The sequence below is a fragment of the Chlorocebus sabaeus genome, chromosome 11 (genome assembly GCF_047675955.1).
Source record: "Chlorocebus sabaeus isolate Y175 chromosome 11, mChlSab1.0.hap1, whole genome shotgun sequence".
NCBI classification, from domain to species: Eukaryota; Metazoa; Chordata; class Mammalia; order Primates; family Cercopithecidae; genus Chlorocebus; species Chlorocebus sabaeus.
In genome coordinates this window covers 28,732,700-28,751,051 of record NC_132914.1, presented here as the reverse complement: position 1 = coordinate 28,751,051, position 18,352 = coordinate 28,732,700, and the positions used below count along the sequence as shown (strand labels likewise).

Below are 18,352 nucleotides of genomic sequence, written 5' to 3'. Positions count from 1 at the left end.
CCCCAGGAGCCAAGCCTGCCCAGTCCCTGCGGATCAGCTTCGTAATGGGCGACCCAAGTCTATCGCAGGCGGTGGGGATGAGGACGCTGGGTGGGAGGAGGGGAGGGGAGGCTGAAAAAGATGATCCCATTGCCCTAAGGCCTCTTCCAAGACCCTGGAGCCCTGCCCTAAGAAACTCAGGCCTCCTCTTGCTGTAGTGGGAGCGCAAACACCAGGGCAGGAGACTCCGGAGAAAGAGCGCATAACTCAACGTTTGCTCTCCTGAAGCCTTATGTCTGACAAAAATTACAGAAAAGGTAGGCAGGGTCCAAAGACACCGTAATGACCAGCTCAAAGCCAAATAGGACATCCAGTGTGGGTGTCTGGATAGGTATCCTTCCTGCCCGAGAGTTGAGACATCTCAGTCCCGGTGCTGCCCTGGGAAGGGACTTTGAGCTGGCCAGCGTGGCACGGGCAGAGAATGGTGTTAGGGAGGTAAAATACTTCCGAGGGCAGCACCTTTTAGGCAGCCCCGGCTCAAAATTTAAGAAAGGACCATTCGCTTCATGTGGGGAACTGGACTGCCGCCAGGAGAGTCCTGTGACACCACCGGAGTTTGGCTTCAGGTTGAGAGGTTGTCGCCTGAGCCAGGTGGAGCTTGGAACTCTCTCTGTGGTCTCGCACAAGTCCAGAGCTGCCTACTTTCAGGAGCCAAAAACTTGGCCAGCCAAGGGCAGGCAACTGGCTGGCTGGCACCAGTCCAGGAGATCAGGACTCCTACACTGCACATTCATATTCTTTCTCTCTCTCTCTCTCTCTCTCTCTCTCTCTCTCTCTCACACACACACACACACACACACACACACACACACACACACCCCTTCAGACTCTTCAGATATGTTTCAATTGTCAGGGATTTGCGAGGTGCTCAAGTGCTTGAACTTGAAGAACCAGTTCTCAGGGACCCTAAAGACCTTTCCTAAAGACCTTCTCATCTCACTTTGGTGTGGGCTCCTCCCAGGAAACTGCTTCCTCTCAGGGCCTCCTGCTCCAGTTTGGGGGAAGCAGAACATTGCCCAGGAAGTAGGGAAGGGTGAGGAAAGGTGTGAGGCCCCCTTTTCCCATGGGAGGATCCCATCAACCTGATGTATATCTATACACTCCTCCCTGAGGCAGTTCCTCCAGATGTTAGCAGCCCGCCCTGTTCCTGGAGAAGTCTTATCCTCACCTAACTACAAAAAGATCTAATAAAGAAACACACCCTTTCCTATTGTTACTTGGGGTTTGAAGGCATTACATCGTTTTCTCTTTTTTGCTACCTTGAGGTCAGCTGGCAACAGCTTTCTCTCAAGTCTCGGTCCAGGCAAGCGATGAGAGCCACATTCTAATGGAATCCAGTGAGAACATTACTTGAGCTGATTATGCAACTTCTCTTTGTAAACATTGAAAAACGTTTGGAGAAGAGAAGGGATGAGTTTAGTTGTTTGGTTTCAGGGGATTTTAGAGATATAGCTTGGAGCTACAGATTGGTAAATGTTAAATCTGGATGCTTACTGGTAATAAGAAAATTCCCAAGCTCAGGTGCACTGTTTAAAGTGCTAAAGATTCGTATTTGATTTGTCATGTATATCTGTTTGCTGTTTGGGTTAAGGAGGAAAGAAGAAAAAAGGATTAAGAAGCTAAGCATAAATGCTATTTTATTTTTTTCTAAGCTTTATGACAGGAAATATCCCTGGAGATATACATTAACTGGGTATTCAACTGAATTTAAGAGTAATACATTTAAACTTTTTTAAACCTCTTTTAAAATTGGATATACTGTAATAAACTGCCACTGGGGATGGAAGCATGGTGCTCACGGGCTAGGCATTTGTGTAGGTGTAGATCTTACAATGCTAAACATGGAAATACTTCAGATTAGAGGCAGGCCTTCCCATTTGCTAAGGTGCATTTACGTGACAGCAAAGCCTAAGCAAACATTTAGCTTCTATGGGCACTTGCTCTATTTCTAAGCCTTAGAAAAAAGGTGTGTGGGGGGGGGGTGGGGTGGGGTGGGGAGTGGCGGGGGGAGGTAGGGGGTGCTCCTCCTGTGTCTCATTTGCAGTCATGCATTCTCTACATTATTATGATGGAGATTACTCAGTTATGTTAGGAGCTAGATTATGATGTCAGAAAATATCCTTTCCAAAACAGGCAAAAAGTCAGGATCCTGGGTATATATTGAGGAGAATTTCTACTGAAAGTAATAAACAGGGCAGCTTGGAAGAGGTACCTGCTTTCTAATAATTGCCTTTAGTGGGAACAGAAGTCTCCTTACAAGAAGATTTTAATTCATTTTAAGACTTAATTTTATGTTTTTTTTAAGAACAACAAAAAATATTTCTGGAAAAGACTGCTGAGAAGATTTCCCTCTTTCAGCCAGAAGAGCAGAGAGAAGACTGTAAATCAAGGAAAAGGTGAAGTAATAAATTAGGAGGGAACTTTGGTATTCTGAGTATATAAAGACTATTTATTTTTCCTGTGTCTATATTTTCTCTTTTTGTGGAGGAGAGGAAATTCTAAAAATATTTGATAGATGTTTTGCCATTAACACCAGAAAAGTGTGTGGGGAAAAAGGAGGGAAGGAGTTGGGGGTTAATTTTGTTTAATTAGTAGAAAAAGCAACATAAATCAAAGCAGTCTATTGATGCCAGTCCTTAATTTATAATGTTCTGAAAGTAAAGTGAATTTATTTACAACATAAGTGATTTGATCATTTCAATCTGATTTTTGTTTTAACCTTCTGTTGGGAGAAGGGTTGACTTTTTAGAGCCTGGACAGTTTGAAACTTGGCTAGGTACTTTGGACTTTTTATTGTGGAAGCAAATATTATCATTTCAATGTTAAACAACTTGCAAGTATTAAATGGCTCATTTGTGATTTACCTTTTTGTTTTGTTTTGTTTTGTTTGTTTGTTTTACAGATTTCTCTCTTCAGACCTAACGATTACATTAGGGCTCCTGCATCTTTTTGGAAGGATTCTTTTTATAAATCAGAAAGTGCTCGAGGTTCAAAGGTTGACATTTCTGAGTGCTGATACTTTGTCCTTTCATACTATCCAAAAAGGTCTAACATTTAGAAATCCTTACACATTCAAGGGAAGTTGTGGAAATTCCCAGAGTGTGTGTGTGTGCGTGTGTGTTTTGTTTTTTCCTTTGTTAGTGAGAGGAAGTCAAGTTTTTTAAGGTATGGGGTTTACAGTAATCAACTGAGGAAGACAGGAGTTTCTAAGAAAAGATGCCCCCCACCCAAACTAAGCAGCAAACTTTAACTGCTAGCTAGCTGCAGCGACCCAGTGGGGAGCCCCGATGAGCGAGGGTCTCGGTGAGAGGCCACTGTTTCTCCCACCCTGGGTAAAATATGTGGAGCATCACCCGGAAGGCCAGGCTTGATAAAGGCCACACTCCTTGAATCATCTCAAGTCTCTAAATCACACTAGCCTTCTAGAAACTAATGAACCCTACCAGCAGGACTGCCTAGAAGACAAATATCCCTTGAATGGTTCCCAGTCACTCGCGCTCTTTTCACAAAGTTAGAGGAGCCCTCGGGCGGGTATCCACTCCCGCTGCAATCCTTTCCTAGATGATACTACCCAGTCATTCCGAGCAGTCTTTCTTCCCCGCCCATTAGCTTTGGAAAGAACCTCTGCTTTGCCGTCGCTTCTCCCAAGCAGAGCAGCACACAACCATAGTTCCGCTGCGTCTGTCCGCTGGCTGCAGTGACTCGGATACAATCTTCCTAGAATCTGTAATCAGGCACTTTTGAGGGGGAGGGGACAAACGGGTAGGGTATCAGAGAAAGGATGGGTTAGACTCCTGACCATGGGTGAAAAGGGCCGTGTGCGTGCCCCAGGAGTGTCGGTGCCTCTCTGCAATTCAAAAGGGGGATCTCTCCTGTGCGCGGGTTTTTTTGGACCGGCTCCAGATGTCTACCAGCAGTTCTGAAACTGCAAAAAGTGCAATTTAGATCTGAAGTCTGGAACTGTTTTTGCTCTTCTAAGCAAAAGATCTCCCTCTCTCTAGCCGATGCTCCCCACTCAGTTAATCCCGGGAATGAGCCAGGGAAGAAGGTTCTCATCCATCGCCCCGAGCTGCCAGGCGAGCTTCGGGCTCCTTAAATTCACAGGCCAACAGCCCGCGTCCTCTCCGCGCAGGCTCCCGGGCGCTCGTGGTCCCCGGCCCTGCTCCTTGGCCTCCTCCTCGTCGATCCGCCCCTGGTGGTCTTGGCGCCCGCTAGTCCAGCCCGGCGCGCCGGGAACCGCCAGCTGCCCGGGGCCGTCCGCACGCCCTCGGGGATCTCGGCTCCGGGATCCGGCGCGCGGGCAGGAGCCGGCAGGGCCTGGAGGGAGCAAGCGGATCCGCCCACGCCCCCGGCCCGGGGATGGCGCGACAGGGCCCAAGCTCCGGGGTGGGGCTCGGTAGAGCTCCGGACAGCTCCGGGGGCGGCAGCGCGGGAGGGGGGAGCTCCGCTGCTCGCTATTCATTCCCTGCTCGGGGCTCCCCTCCACTCGCTCGGGCGGCGCGGGGCCCGTTCGGGCCGCCCGTCGCCGCCCCCGCCCCCCGCGCGCCCGCTCGCGCCCTCGCTCGCCCCGCGCGCGTTCCTAGGGCGCCACCTCTTTGCGACTCTCTCACTTCTCCGGCAGGTTTGCCTCGGAGCGTGTGAACATTCCTCCGCTCGACTTTCAACTCGCCTCCAACCTGCGCCGCCCGACCGGCATGTCTCCCCTCCCGTGAAGCGGGGCTGCCGCCGCCCTGCCGCTCCGGCTGCCGCTAACGACCCGCCCTCGCCGCCACCTGGCCCTCCTGATAGACGACACACGCTCTTGAAACTTGTTCTCAGGGTGTGTGGAATCAACTTTCCGGAAGCAACCAGCCCACCAGAGGAGGTAGACAGACAGCTATGTATATATATGTGGGTTTCGCTACAAGTGGCTCTGGAACCAAAGGGCCTGGTTCTCAAAGAAGCTGACTTCAGAGGGGGAAACTTTCTTCTTTTAGGAGGCGGTTAGCCCTGTTCCACGAACCCAGGAGAACTGCTGGCCAGATTAATTAGACATTGCTATGGGAGACGTGTAAACACATTACTTATCATTGATGCATATATAAAACCATTTCATTTTCGCTATTTCAGAGGAAGCGCCTCTGATTTGTTTCTTTTTTCCCTTTTTGCTCTTTCTGGCTGTGTGGTTTGGAGAAAGCACAGTTGGAGTAGCCGGTTGCTAAATAAGTAAGTGCTGAGAGGCTCCAGATAATTTTTTTTTTTTCCTTTTCAACTTGGAAGATGCCCTTGATGTTGAAGAGGCTTTTTGAGACCGGGCTAAAAAGGGGAAGCGGAGTAGTGCGGGGAGATGAAGAGTCCAGACTGACACTCGGGTCCCTCTCCCTTCTGTTGCAGGTCCCGAGCGCGAGCGGAGACGATGCAGCGGAGACTGGTTCAGCAGTGGAGCGTCGCGGTGTTCCTGCTGAGCTACGCGGTGCCCTCCTGCGGGCGCTCGGTGGAGGGGCTCAGCCGCCGCCTGTAAGTGCCCCATCCTCCCCAAGGCGCCGGGTTGGGGAGGCCAGGGGGAGGGGCTGCCAAGCTGGGACGCTGCCGAGGGCTTGCAGCGGTCACCGATGCTCCTCGCCCGGGTTAGGGAGAGGGACCATCCCGGATACCTGCCAGGGCCTGAGTCCGGGTCCTCAAACCCGGTGGGAGAACTGGTTGATCTTCAAGGGGAGACAGGCAAGAGACAGATTTTATGTGTGTTTCCATAAGAGGGAGCGTTTCACAGAATCTCTTCTAGGGAAAGATCCTCTGCCTCTAGTGAGAAAAAAAAAAAAAAAGGTGGGGGGTGGTTGTTACTGTCAGGACCCAGGAAGCTTCTGAAACTCCGAGGAAGCTGAGCGGTCCTGGGGACTTATGGTCTGCGCGCTTGTATACGTACTGAATGTGGGTGGCGGTTTGCGTGTGAAAAAGCAAAAGCCGTACATCTAATTTTATTATGAATGACATAATTTTAAGCATATAAAATAGGACCATATTACATAATGAAAGCATATTATATAATAAAGTAGTAACAACTTTGCAGTGGCAAGACTCCAATGTTAGTATTGATACAGTTCAGGAACGCTAGAGTGCTTGGTTCCAAAATGAATTTTAGGTGTGGAAACTTTTTTTTTCTTGGAGTTATTGCTAACAGTTCTTTAATTCGGAGTCAAATATTTGCATTGTAGACTGAAAACTTGTATTTTGGCATTCTCACTTGGTGATTCTTTTAATGATAACTTCGACTTTGAAATAATCATACATCCAAGCACACCAGAGAAATATCACTATGTCGTGTGACTGAAAACTTGGAAGAGTGATAGAGTAACATGATCTTAATAATCTGTTGGACCTAGCAGTTCACTAATGTGTGTAACACCATATTCGGGTGATCTTTAAACTGCAGACTCAGTGTTCAGAATGGGAAGATTATAAAGTTCGAGAACTGAGAAGAAGAGTTTGACTCTGGAGAAGGAATTAAGGCAAATTTTTACACTAACAATAAAAATAGCAGCATCTAATATTTACAGTCAGGTTTATGGTGCCTCCTTGTAAATTCCCGAGGGTGTACAAAAAGGCAACTGTTTTATGCGTGCTCGTGGTCTATTATTATTAGAGAAGAAAATCCTTAAATGAAAATACTTGAGACATGTCTAAACCTTGGCATCGAAATGAAAATCTATTATGAATCTCCTAAGGCAAATTGTGTAGAACATTATACCGAAGATAAAGCTGCATTGTATTCTTCAGATCAACTTTTTACCGATGTATTTCTGAAAATTGTCTTCAGACTTTTTGCTCATTTTGAGACTTGTGTTAAATTCTATAATTTAAAATTCATATATAAATAGAAATGAAGACTGAATTTTTAAAAGCATACTTAAATACTATATTTATTTGGTTAAAAAATACTACCTTGGAACAGAGCCAATTTTTTCTTTAACGTTGCTTAAGAATACCTGTTTTCTCTTTTGAGAAACAGCAAATGAGCCATGATTAGATATACAACTATGGCATAAAAATACTGCTAAGTTGTCCTAAAGGCTATTTTTAACTTTCTTTGTTGCACCTTACAAAACACACATCAGAAACCATTTAGCAGCCAGTGACTGTTATAGTTTTGTTTGTGGGTGAAATATAATATTGTAGTTAAACACTCACACTCAGCAGATGGTTATAAAACTACCACAAAACATTCTCATAGTTAATGGGTAATAGATCATCACATTACAGGCATGGTTTTTCATGGAGGCTGAAATCATCAGTAGATGAAGATGTTTCATCAAATTATTATGGCCAAATGGAGTTTTTAAAAACAAGTCATTATTTTTGTCTTGCTGCCAAGTAACAGTAAATTTTGTGTGCTAGACAAAACATAAGTCTGCCATCATGCTAAATCAAGCTAGTTTCTGGAAAGAAATTTTAACATATAATCAAACCATATTACTCCCCAGTTTTCACACCAAGTATTAGGGAAACTGCTTTAGAAGTATAGATTTTTTTTAAACTAGATGCTAACTTTTAAGGGAGAGGAAATTACTATAACAATAAGACTTCCTAAACCATGCAAAGGAGGCAGTTACAAATTGTGAGTCTTTTAAACCTGTTAATCCCAAAGATTTTAATTAATGGAGCTGGAGCATGATCAAGTTGGATATTGGAAAGTGAGGCCTATGGATGTTCTTGTGCAGATGAACAAGGCTTTTGGCAGGTGGCTGTCTTTATGTTTAAGTTAGAGAGGGAACTCCATCAGATTCAGAAACCTAAAACATCATTGGCTGATTTGCTTGGGAGCCAGACTGGGTCTATTCCACTTAATGAAAAGCATAACTTTCTGCTGAGTCATTTGGGTTGGAAGGACCTTCTGGTGAGTCATCTTAACTCTAACACCCTAACCCTGTCTCTTGCATGTACCACAGAACTTTTCTTCTCAAACACAGAGTCCGTCCTTAGAAGCCTAGCATCAGTACAAGCATACTGCTTCTTCCTGTGCTGGAAAGGGAATTTCCATCACTGTTTTTATGCCCTCTGTTCCTTGATAGTTCCTTAGAAATTTAAGCTTCTTCCCTAAAAACTCCCTTGAAGTGATTTAAAAAAAAAAAAAAAAAAAAAAAAGAGAGAACTGTGTTTCAGCCGAATTTAGAGTTATCTGTGATAAGGATTTCCCCCAAATTTTGTAATTTTTTTTTACAATAATCAAAGGAGAACATGATGTATAACATACCTGTTTTTCCATTTTGGAGCTTAGGAATGTATATGTCAGGTGAACCATCGTGCTACATAATGTTTACAGACAAATTGAGTAAAAGACTATTATTGAAGCCATATTTACAACCTAAATATTTTAGATTTACCTAAATTGAAAACCACCTTAATTTGAATTTATTACTCACTACCTCTATATATCTAGTTTGTACTGATGCCATTATATTCCCGATCCTCTAATGCAACTGCCTAGTGAGAGATTCATTCTTCACAATACTTCAATTGCAGAAGTTTTTGAAATACTAAGTGTCTAACAACATTTCCGATTTAGCATTTAAGCAAACTTGTGTTTTCTAAAATACTAACAGTTTCCCCCAAAAGGCAGATGAAAAGCTTTGTCCCTCATAAGCAATGTACTATTTTAAATTGAACAAAGTTGTACCATATTGTAGGCTTTTTATAAAATAGAAGGATAGAATGATCACTGCATTTCCCAAGAGAACTATCCTGGGAAAATGCAGCTTGAGTTAGGAAGGCACTGTGACTCACAGTTGACAGGCTGGCCAAGATGACAAGCACATATGCCCATGAGAAGGGGCATGAGCAATGGTGGCTTAATTAGAATAGACCAACCATTAAAAGTTTTGGCCTCAAGTTAAGCTAAAATGGGCTACACTTTATCCATTTGGAGAGCAATACAGAAGAGGAGGGCTTCTGCCAGGAACAGAGAAAAGAAATAAAAGTCCCCAAAACTGTAAATTATCAGTGGTTAAGAACTTCTTTTTAATGTGACATTTTGCTAAAAGATACTTATTAAACTGTAGTACTTATGAAATATGTCCTATTATTTTAAAAATGTTATTAAAGGATATAAATACCTTGTACCAAAGCCTCAAACTTGTAGATTCTTAAAAGTTTCCAGAATACTAACTATTGCCACAGAGTAAGTGAATTTTAATCTAGTCACATGTGGTACCTTCTAAAAGAAAGAGAGACTCCTTCATGCCTCATTTAAACCAGGCTCCTGTTACATTTCTTTCCATTAAGTCATGTCTTTTTTGAATGAGCTACATGGCTTCAAGTCAGTCCACACACGAAAATACTAGAAGGTAGCTGACATTCTTGCTAGAAGGGCCGGAGAAATGATGACTGTATTTTCATCTCTTACCCTTTTCTTCGACTCATTCATCCAGTGATAATCCAAACTCTTGTAGTTCCTAATTTTGATGAAGAAAATGAACTTTTGGAGCAATAGGCTTGATCTTCAAGGAAACTGATAAATTTCTGTCCAATCTGCCCATTATTGTGGTGGCTTGTTACTCTATGCCCCATGCATATACCCTGTACTCTCCTTACCATGTTCCCTAGCACAGGAACAGGCTGTGACTTCAGCTTCAGCTTCCGCTTTGACAGGAGAAAGGGTTGAGGAAATTGAAAAAGCACTCTTGGCTTTAGAATCAGAAGACCTAGTTTTTGGAGCCCTGGCTCTGCCAGTTCTCACTGTGTAGATTAGGGCAAGTCATCTAACCTCTCTGGACCTCACTTTCCCCGTGAATACAATGAATTACAATGGCAGTAATAATGCTATTTATTATTTTCCTATTTCTCTGAGGAGTTAAAGACATTGCACCAACAAAGGCAACAAAGGACCCAGACACCATTGTTTCAGGGAAGTAAGTGCATGGGATGTAGCCCTGGGAAACACTTTCAGATGCTTTTGAGGATGGGCCAGTTTGGAGGACTATTCCAGTGGTAGAAATTGGAGTTAATGCAGAGTTGAAGCAGGCATGACATGACTGATTAATGGATGCAGTCCTTAAATATGGTTAATAATGACCGGGCGCCATGGCTCATGCCTGTAATCCCAGCACTTTGGAAGGCTGAGGTGGGCGGATCACAAGGTCAGGAGATCGAGACCATCCTAACACAGTGAAACCCCGTCTCTACTAAAAATACAAAAAAATTAACCAGGCATGGTGGCGGGCACCTGTAGTCCCAGCTACTCAGGAGGCTGAGGCAGGAGAATGGCGTGAACCCGGGAGGCGGAGCTTGCAGTGAGCTAAGATCACACCACTGCACTCTAGCCTGGGCGACAGAGCGAGACTCCATCTCAAAAAAAAAAAAAAGGTTAATTATATACACAAAATAATAAAAGAATACATGATGGACATTTAAGCAAGAGTCTGGGTGTTATCTAAAAGGATTGATAGAGAATTAGTTTATTCTTTTTCACAACATTTTCATTAGAGTGTCATTTAAATAGAAAAATCCTTTATATTTTTTCCTAGAGAATTTTAAGACAAAGAGAGCAAATAGAAAAGTGAACTTCTCAACTAAGTAGTAAGGATCATACTCTCTGAAGTTCTAAATTAAAAAAAAAAAGAACATGAAGCACAGAAGAAATAGAATGAGCTCATTTAAGCGCACAAAGAAACCCATTTTAAGGAGACCACCCATTACTTTACAGAAAAATACACATTCCCTCTCTCTCTCTCTCTCTCTCTCTCTCTCTCTCTCTCTCTCTCTCTCTGACGATTGACCTTCAGATATATGTTCTTGGTAGCCAGTAGTCTAAAATGTTAAAGTTCAGTCTGTGAATCAGATGGTTTCCTAGACAGGCTTCACTGCTCACTTCTCCTTCAGCCTTTGTTTGCTTTTACTCTTATGGCTTGCTGTTCTTTGAGATCCAATATTATTATTTTCTTAATGGGGCACGTGTGTGTATGTGAGACAGAGAGAGAGAGAGAGAGAAAGAGAGAGAAACAAAGAGAGAATACTCAGGTAAAAGCAGCAGCTGCCTTTTATTTCCCAGGCTGGGACTTCTAGATTTATTTTCTCAGCAGAACTCTGAAAAATGTGAAGAGATATTCTATTTGTATTTGTGGTTTCTATTTCTGATCATAACTGAATCATAGTGTTTTAAATTGGGAAGGCACTATAGAAATCACTGTCTCTGACCCCTCCTTTTATACATTTGAAGCCCATGAGGCCCAAGAATGTTCATGATCCCACCAAGGTCACAACCTAGTGAGTGGCAGAACGGGGACCGGGAGCTGGAGTCTTTCAACTGCCAGCTCTTTCCTTCCCACAGGTTACCCTTCCCTGCGCAATGAGCTTGCTACCCATCCAGCTTGTGTCTTGCGGTGGACCAACTAGAAAACTAAAGAGATCTACTCATGTCTTTGTTGTCTCCATCAACGAGTAAAATGTAACTGTTTTCTTCCCTCTACTATTTCCTTTCAAAGCAAAAGAGCTGTGTCTGAACATCAGCTCCTCCATGACAAGGGGAAGTCCATCCAAGATTTACGGCGACGATTCTTCCTTCACCATCTGATCGCAGAAATCCACACAGCTGAAATCAGAGCTACCTCGGAGGTGTCCCCTAACTCCAAGCCCTCTCCCAACACAAAGAACCACTCCGTGCGATTCGGGTCTGATGATGAGGGCAGATACCTAACTCAGGAAACCAACAAGGTGGAGACGTACAAAGAGCAGCCGCTCAAGACACCCGGGAAGAAAAAGAAAGGCAAGCCCGGGAAACGCAAGGAGCAGGAAAAGAAAAAACGGCGAACTCGCTCTGCCTGGTTAGACTCTGGAGTGACTGGGAGTGGGCTAGAAGGGGACCACCTGTCTGACACCTCCACAACGTCGCTGGAGCTCGATTCACGGTAACAGGCTTCTCTGGCCCGTAGCCTCAGCGGGGTGCTCTCAGCTGGGTTTTGGAGCCTCCCTTCTGCCTTGGCTTGCACAAACCTAGAATTTTCTCCCTTTCTGTATCTCTATCAATTGTGCAGCAACTGATAGAGAATAAGTCAGAATATTGTCTGCCTTAAAGCAGTACCCCCTACCACACACACCCCTATCCTCCAGCACCATAGAGAGGCTTTAGAGCCCATTCCACCGTCACCCAACATCAATCCTTTACCACTCTACCAAGTAATTTCATATTCAAGCTTCAGAAGCTAGTGACCATCTTCATAATTTGCTGGAGAAGTGTGTTTCTTCCCCTTACTCTCACACTTTGGCAAACTTTCTTTAGTGTTTTTCATTTCTTAGGTTCTTTCACTTCAAGGGAGAATATAGAAGCATATTATCTACAAACACTGCAAAACAGCATCATGTCATAAACGATTCTGAGCCATTCACACTTTTTATTTAATTAAATGTATTTAATTAAATCTCAAATTTATTTTAATGTAAAGAACTTAAGTTATGTTTTAAACATATGCTTTAAATTTGTTTAATTAAATTTAACTCTGGTTTCTACCAGCTCATAAAAAAATAAATGGTTTCTGAATGTTTAAGTATTAACTTACAAGGATATAGGTTTTTCTCATGTATCTCTTTGTCCATCGGCAAGATGAAATAATTTTTCTAGGGTAATGCCATAGGAAAAATAAAACTTCACATTTATGTGGTTTGTTTATCCTTAGCTCACAGATCCAGGTAATAATGACACTCCTAGAGTTTGGGATCAAATAACTTAGGGCCAAGTCTTGGGTCTAAATTTATTGAAGTTCACAACCTAGGGCAAGTTACTCTGCCTTTCTAAGACTCACTTACATCTTCTGTGAAATGAAGATAATAACTGTACCAACCTCATAGAGTTTGGTTTTGACTAAATGAGATTATATGTGGATTAAATGTCTGTCATATAGTAAACACTCAATAAATTGCAACATATTATTTTGGTGTTTTTAGAACTAGTTCTGATTGTACCGTCTACCTATCATCTATCTATTTATATCTATCTATCTATCTGTCTATATATCTATCTATATCTACCTATCTATATATCTATCTATCTGTCTAGGGGGTATGTTTCTATGAGGCAAAAAGTGGGGCAAATATTAATCTCATTTTATAAAATAGAAAGCCAAGGCATTCCATGGCTAAAAGACCTGAGTAGTCCTTGGAATTGAAATAGGTAGCCCCAGAGCTAGATTTATCTCCCTATTTTCTGACACCAGTGCTATGTTCGCTCTGCTTCTTTATCCATGCATTTCCATTGAATGGATTTTTTTTTCTTTTCATTTTTCAGTACAGCACTTCTGTGGGGTTTGAAAAAAAAAAAAGGAAAACAACAGAAGAACACATCATATGCAACTAATGATCTCATTATTTAAAGAGTCCCCTGTTACTTCTTTAGTCATTTCCTTTGACTCTGCTACAGACAGGATTATAGGATGATGTTTCAAAGGGGAGCTTGAACCTATTCACCATTATTTCTCTCTTTAAGCTGGCCAACCCGTCATTAAATAGCACATAAAATAACAATCATATGGGATAAGTGGTACAGCTTCAGTAATCAATGGGCAATGACACTAGAAAAATCTTTAGCACAGTGAATAACCTATCCTGCAAACATCTAATGGATCTCTAAAGGGTAACAAACCCTATAAATTCTGGTTTACTGCACCTATTTAGTGTATTTGAAGATAGGATCCTAACTATATGTGTTTATAACTAATGCAAGGACCCTACTTTATTGCCAAAACCTATTTCCTATTTTATCCATTATCATATATATACATATATAAACATGTCATATATATAAACATATATGTCATATAGTAAACAATAAATTGCAGCATATTATTTTGGTGTTTTTAGACCTAGTTCTGATTGTACCATCTACCTATCTATCATCTATCTATTTATATCTATCTATCTAGGGGGGTATGTTTCTATGAGGCAAAAAGTATATGTATATATATGTATATATGTAAGTTATAAAAACAGGTATAAATAACTTTTGATGGATTTTATTCATGTCAAATTTGCAATGTTCTTTAAGTATTTGGAAAATTGATGAAAATTAACACTCTTCAATTCTTATGGCTGGAACTACCCCTAAGTTAAAGTAGGTCCACTGAAAATTAGGCAGTGGCCTAATCAAAGCCAGACCTAGGGCTGAAAGAAACGGGAGGTTTCTGCTTTTCCTTTCTCTTCCCTGTTTGTGAGGGACATTCATGGAAAGAACTGTTTGGCAGCCAAATGTTGGCACTCTCCCAACATAATCCAACAGAGGTTCAGGGAAGAGTGAGGAAGTTTAGGAGTGTATTGATGAGAATGTATGGGGCCTTGCAAATTTTGTAATCCAAATAAAATCTTTTCAGAATACCTATTTTAAAGTTTTATAAGTGACAAGTCTTTTATTAACATCCCCTCCTTAGTCTTTTTACATTATTACATGATGAACCAAGAGGTCTGATGAGATGGCAAGCATGCACTTGACTATAATACATACAATATTTTGAAAAATAATACAGTACCTTTTTTTTTTTTTTTTTTTGAGACGGAGTCTTGCTTTGTTGCCCAGGCTAGAGTGCAATGGTGCACTCGGCTCACTGCAACCTCTGCCTCCTGGGTTCAAGAGATTCTCCTGCCTCAACTTCCTGAGTAGCTGGGATTGCAGGTGCCCATCACCATGCTTGGCTAATTTTTGTATTTTTAGTAGAGATGGGTTTTCTCCATGTTGGCCAGGCTGGTCTTGAACTCTTGACCTCAGGTGATTCACCTGCCCCAAAGTGCTGGGATTACAGGTGTGAGCCACCACACCTGGCCAATAATACAGCCTTCTTTTAGAAAAAAACTACTGAGGTAAAATTGTCTATTTTCCTCTCACATGAACCATTCAGTGAAAAATATATAGCTTTAAATTGAGGGGATTATATTTTAGAATTTTCAATGTTGCAAATGTGATATCCAGATACAGTGGGACTCATTTGTTATAAATCATATCATTTTGCCTTGGAAAATACTGATTTAGAAAAATATTAAAAGTCCATAGTAAAAAGAGCTAGGAATGTAGAATGCTGTCATATGCACACACATATAGTAAACATACACATATGCTTTTAAGTCATGTTATATGTTTTACTTGTCTATTCCAATACATGCCTTTGTTAAAGGAGAAATCAAAAGAAAGGAGAATGAGCAAACATCTGGGCAGGGCGAGATACATAGAAGATTTTTCCTTGGTCCTTTAACTTATTTCTTTTTCTTTCTTTCTTTCTTTCTGAGAAAATAGTTGTTCAAAATCCTCTTCCTTCCCTCTTTGTTTGTGTTATTCTTAATCCCAATCCACAAAATACCATTTAGTACAAACACATTTAAAAATCAGTAGAGTATGCAGATTATTGAGTTTCGAGGTCATCTTTTTGGCTTTATTCATTTCATCTATCCACATCCATTCGCCAATTAAAATTTTAATCTTAAACTCTTGTTTGTTTGCAGTTGGGAGTGATTTTAACATTCCCACCAAAACCATTGGTGAAGAAGTCAATAACCTGACATTAAAACACTCTAAATTCTCAATTTGCTTTTTCTGTAAGCGGCACAGAAAACTCCAAAATTGTTAAGAATATACTGTTTTATAGGTCTTACATCCATATATGTCTGCCATGTAAAAACTCTACCACAATTCTGACTGTTAATTCAATGTCATAGCAAATCAAATTCCATTCTACAGTTGTTTTCTTGGGAACAAATACATAGACCACACAAAGAGAAGAGAAAGGGAGAGAGAAAAGCAGAGAAAATTCCACTAACCCATCTTAAAATACTGTCATTACAATATTTAGATAGATTAGAAAAGGTGTCAGCTCCAAGTAGTAGCTTTGGAATAATAAAACAGACATGGTAATAGGAATTACTGCTATTTTATACTTTTAAATTAATTTATTCTTAATTATTCCCTCATTTACAATAGACTTTCCCAATGCTAACAGAAAATCCATTCAAAAACCAACAGAGTGAGAGACAAATGATTCTACTTTAGTTTTGGCTTTGGAAACTATTATAAAATCCAATAATAGTTTCATTCATTAGTGTTTAAAGACAGCTAAAGAAATGCCAAATATCATATCATCGACTAAGATGGATATCATTATATCATCAACTTTATTTAAACTACACATCCTTCAATTGTTACCAAAGTCCCACACGTCCACTATCCTCACCACGGCCCACTATGCTGTGAGAGATTGGCCAAATGAGCACCTGAACAAAATAAACAAGCTTTGGATTGCCTAATTCAGGTGTCACTGGAAGAATAACTCCCAAGTGAATTGTATTTGATAATGGATGGTCCAACCTAACCTCATTTCCAAGTTCTCAAATTTGTCCCTTCTCTTCCCAAACTTGCCAGCTGGCAATCTTAGAAAATTTTTCCACAGTCTCCTTTTTTCTGACAGCATGATTGGAAATGCAGGCCCTTTTCCTTTCCGCACACATGGACTAAGTCAGGTTGAAGACCCTGCCTGTAACAGAGGTTATGGAGATCCAGGTGGATCCGGCAGGTACCTCTTGTAGGAGATATTTACAAGAAGTTCCCTGAATCTCTTTCCATTGTGATTTTGTGTTCATTAGCTTATATCCTTTATATTTTATGTTTTTATTTGTAAAGAAAACTAACCTGTTTTCTCCTTTTCTTTCTCTTCTTTCTTTTTGCAGGAGGCATTGAAATTTTCAGCAGAGACCTTCCAAGGACATATTGCAGGATGCTGTAATAGTGAACATATGGAAAGTATTAGAAATATTTATTGTCTGTACATACTGTAAATGCATTGGAATAAAACTGTCTCCCCCATTGCTCTATGAAACTGCACATTGGTCATTGTGAATATTTTTTTTGCCAAGGCTAATCCAATTATTGTTATCACATTTACCATAATTTATTTTGTCAATTGATGTATTTATTTTGTAAATGTATCTTGGTGCTGCTGAATTTCTATATTTTTTGTAACATAATGCACTTTAGATATACATATCAAGTATGTTGATAAATGACACAATAAAGTGTCTCTATTTTGTGGTTGATTTTAATGAATGCCTAAATATAATTATCCAAATTGATTTTCCTCTGTGCATGTAAAAATAGCAGTATTTTAAATTTGTAAAGAATGTCTAATAAAATATAATCTAATTACATCATGACTCGAGTGAATTCTATCCTTTAAGATTTTTAATAGAAGGAACATATGTCTTTTTAAAAAGCAATTTGAATATAATCTTGAACATAATTTGTTTATGTGGGTACACATTCCAACAATTCTACATTAGCTTTTAGTTAAAAACAACTTAAAATGTATTTTGTCCAATATTTCAGTTCAAGTCAACAGCATGGCTGAACCATCTAGATGTCATTTTATAAAGTACATTCAATTTGAAGTTCAGACAGGAGTGGGCAGAAAAGCAGCAGAAAGAAATCAGGAGAAAGGATTAAAGACATTAAGTCCAGAAGGTTGGCCAGAGCTGGAAAAAAGGGAAGGAGGCCCATCAGAGACTATAAGGTCATGGGTAATTTTAACCAATGTAGAGTGTAATTTAAGGGATTTTGCTCTTACTAGTAACAACAATATTAAACATAAAAGAGCTACTTGAGAATACCGCCTATTAAGGTTCCTAACAGAAAGGAGAAAGACTCAAGTTTGGGAAATAAGTAACTACTCAAAAAGCTCTCAAAGGTGAGCATTGCTTTCCTGTGGTATCACAGTTCCTGGAATTCTAGTTCCAAACAGCTTGGTTGTGATGCCATGTGGAATCTCTTTCATATTTTTTTCTTTTTTTAACTTTTAAGTTCAGGTGTATATGTGCAGGTTTGTTACAGAGGTAAACACATGTCATGGGGGTTGTACCAATTATTTCATCACCCAGGTATTAAGCCTAGTATCCGTTAGTTATTTTTCCTAATCCTCTCCCTCCTCTCACCCTCCCTTCCACTATCCAATAGGCCTCAGTGTGTATTGTTCCCCTCTATGTGTCCATGTGTTCTCATCATTTAGCTCCCACTTATAAGTGAGAACATGTAGTATTTGGTTTTCTGTTCCTTGTTAGTTTGCTAAGGATAATGGCCTCAGCTCCATCCAAGTCCCTGCAAAGGACATGATCTCATTCTTTTTCATGGCTGCATAGTATTTCATGGTGTATATGTACCACATTTTCTTTATCCCGTCTATCATTGATGGGCATTTAGGCTGATTCTGTGTCTTTGCTACTGTCAATAGTGCTGTAGTGAACATATGCGTGCATGTGTCTTTATAATAGAACAATTTGTATTCCTTTGGGTATATACCCAGTAATGGGATTGCTGGGTTGAGTG

At 40.9% G+C, this 18,352-nt stretch overlaps 1 protein-coding gene across 3 annotated transcripts; it reads left to right on the top strand.

Moving 5' to 3' along the window:
* The first annotated feature begins 3,868 nt into the window (after nucleotides 1-3,868).
* On the top strand, nucleotides 3,869-17,179 carry PTHLH (parathyroid hormone like hormone). Of its 3 annotated transcripts, XR_012094475.1 has the most exons (5): nucleotides 3,869-4,425; nucleotides 4,661-4,903; nucleotides 5,413-5,535; nucleotides 11,493-11,915; nucleotides 16,705-17,179. XR_012094475.1 is itself a non-coding variant. In XM_007968038.3 (4 exons), exons 2-4 carry the CDS (start codon nucleotides 5,435-5,437, stop codon nucleotides 16,712-16,714), a joined length of 534 nt encoding a protein of 177 aa, XP_007966229.1. In that variant the 5' UTR covers nucleotides 4,661-4,903; nucleotides 5,413-5,434; the 3' UTR covers nucleotides 16,715-17,179. The 3 variants fall into 3 exon arrangements, 2 of the variants coding, with proteins under 2 accessions (XP_007966229.1, XP_007966230.1); XM_007968038.3 differs by lacking the exon at nucleotides 3,869-4,425; XM_007968039.3 differs by lacking the exons at nucleotides 3,869-4,425; nucleotides 4,661-4,903 and adding an exon at nucleotides 4,935-5,244.
* Nucleotides 17,180-18,352: the final 1,173 nt, after the last annotated feature.

Coding starts and splice junctions, on each gene's coding strand:
- PTHLH (XM_007968038.3), top strand. CDS start 5,435: ATGCAGCGGAGACTGGTTCAGCAGTGGAGCGTCGCGGTGTTCCTGCTG. Junction 5,536..11,492: donor GAGGGGCTCAGCCGCCGCCT/GTAAGTGCCCCA, acceptor TTCCTTTCAAAG/CAAAAGAGCTGTGTCTGAAC.